The 1,356-nt window shown below is 27.5% G+C and overlaps 1 protein-coding gene across 2 annotated transcripts in view; it reads right to left on the minus strand.

Annotated features, from left to right (window-relative positions):
- The window catches only part of LOC106692961 (orexin receptor type 2), a 270,301-nt gene that overhangs the window by 6,245 nt on the left and 262,700 nt on the right, over positions 1-1,356 (minus strand). For both annotated transcript variants that reach the window (XM_067048610.1, XM_067048609.1), the window contains exon 5: positions 1,175-1,287. In XM_067048610.1, coding sequence (XP_066904711.1) covers positions 1,175-1,287 — 113 coding nt within the window. The remainder of the gene's footprint in view (positions 1-1,174; positions 1,288-1,356) is intronic.

A 1,356-nucleotide genomic window follows, 5' to 3' on the forward strand; every position in this document is an offset into this window, starting at 1 on the left:
ACTAACCTCTAATAAAATGAAAAAAGAAAAAAATTCATCTCACTAACATCAATAAAAATCAAATCTGCTCGTATTTAATTTACTATTGCACCATTAATGAAGGCTTTGCTTATTACCTGGTATTGTTGAAATTCATTCAAAATGCAACGAAAAAATTGAAATTGGAAGGGACTTGGATACAGGAAACCAACGGACATTCCTGGTCACTGTTGCTATGGCTGCGAAGTCTGGGGAGCGGCATCTTTCACGATAAGGAAAAAAATACAATCTTTTCAAAATAAAGTCGCAAGAATTGCAGTGACCAACAACTTGGGAAACCCAACCACAACCCGAAGACTGAAGCAGGCTGCTACAGGACATCCTGTTATAAGTTCTGTATTTATCAGTTCTGTTTGCCACTCTAATATTTAATATAATATCTAATATAATACTTTTATTTTATCTTAATTTTTTTCTCTTCATCTTTTTCTTAAATTCACTTTCTTTTTTTTTCTATTAGAAGTCAATTATTTATTTTGTTAAACTCATAAATGTCATTGTTTCTGTTATTAACTATATTTACGTACTATCTTTTTTTAATATTTATAACGTTGTATATAGTTAGGGGTGTCTTTTCTATAAGACTATACCCCCACCTCATAATCAATTGTAAAAAAAAAAATTACCTCTTACATTAACCATGTAAGGGCCACCAGCATTAAATAAATAAATAAATTATTTCAAATAAATACAAATTTTATTTTTTATAGATCATCAAACCAGTCTCTCTTACATTTTTTTTTAATATACCATAAATCAAATAAATATTGTATAAAACAGAAATTATAGGTATAGATTGATTATAATTAGAAAAGATAGTTATTGTTTGGAAAAGTAGTTCGTATGATATATTTTATAAAATGTACGTTTTCGTGAACAATCACATTATGTCTTCCATCTTTATAAGTCTCAACAAAAATAAATAAATAAAAATGACTAAGACAGAAATAAAAATCGAACAATTTAAATAGCAAGGAGGATGAATCGTGTTAATACAAATATATACAAGAATGGTAAAATGTGTTAAATGTTTATTCCAGATATATTTTGAATTTAGCAGAAGTGATTTGGAATAAATATTTCATGTATTCTTTTAAAATTTATAAATAAAATAAATAAATATTATGCAAAATACCTGACATGAAGTTGTAGATTAGAGGATTGACAGCGCTGTTGGCGTAGCAGAGCCAGTGACTGAGCATTGAAATGGCTGCTGTCAAATCATTTTGAGGTATATTCACAGTATATCTGCAATTAGCTAGAATTAGTATCAAATAAATATATTGTTTGTATATAATCCTTTTTCTCTAATTATTC

The sequence above is a fragment of the Halyomorpha halys genome, unplaced genomic scaffold (genome assembly GCF_000696795.3).
Source record: "Halyomorpha halys isolate HHAL.00 unplaced genomic scaffold, Hhal_1.1 Scaffold80.1, whole genome shotgun sequence".
NCBI lineage: Eukaryota > Metazoa > Arthropoda > Insecta > Hemiptera > Pentatomidae > Halyomorpha > Halyomorpha halys.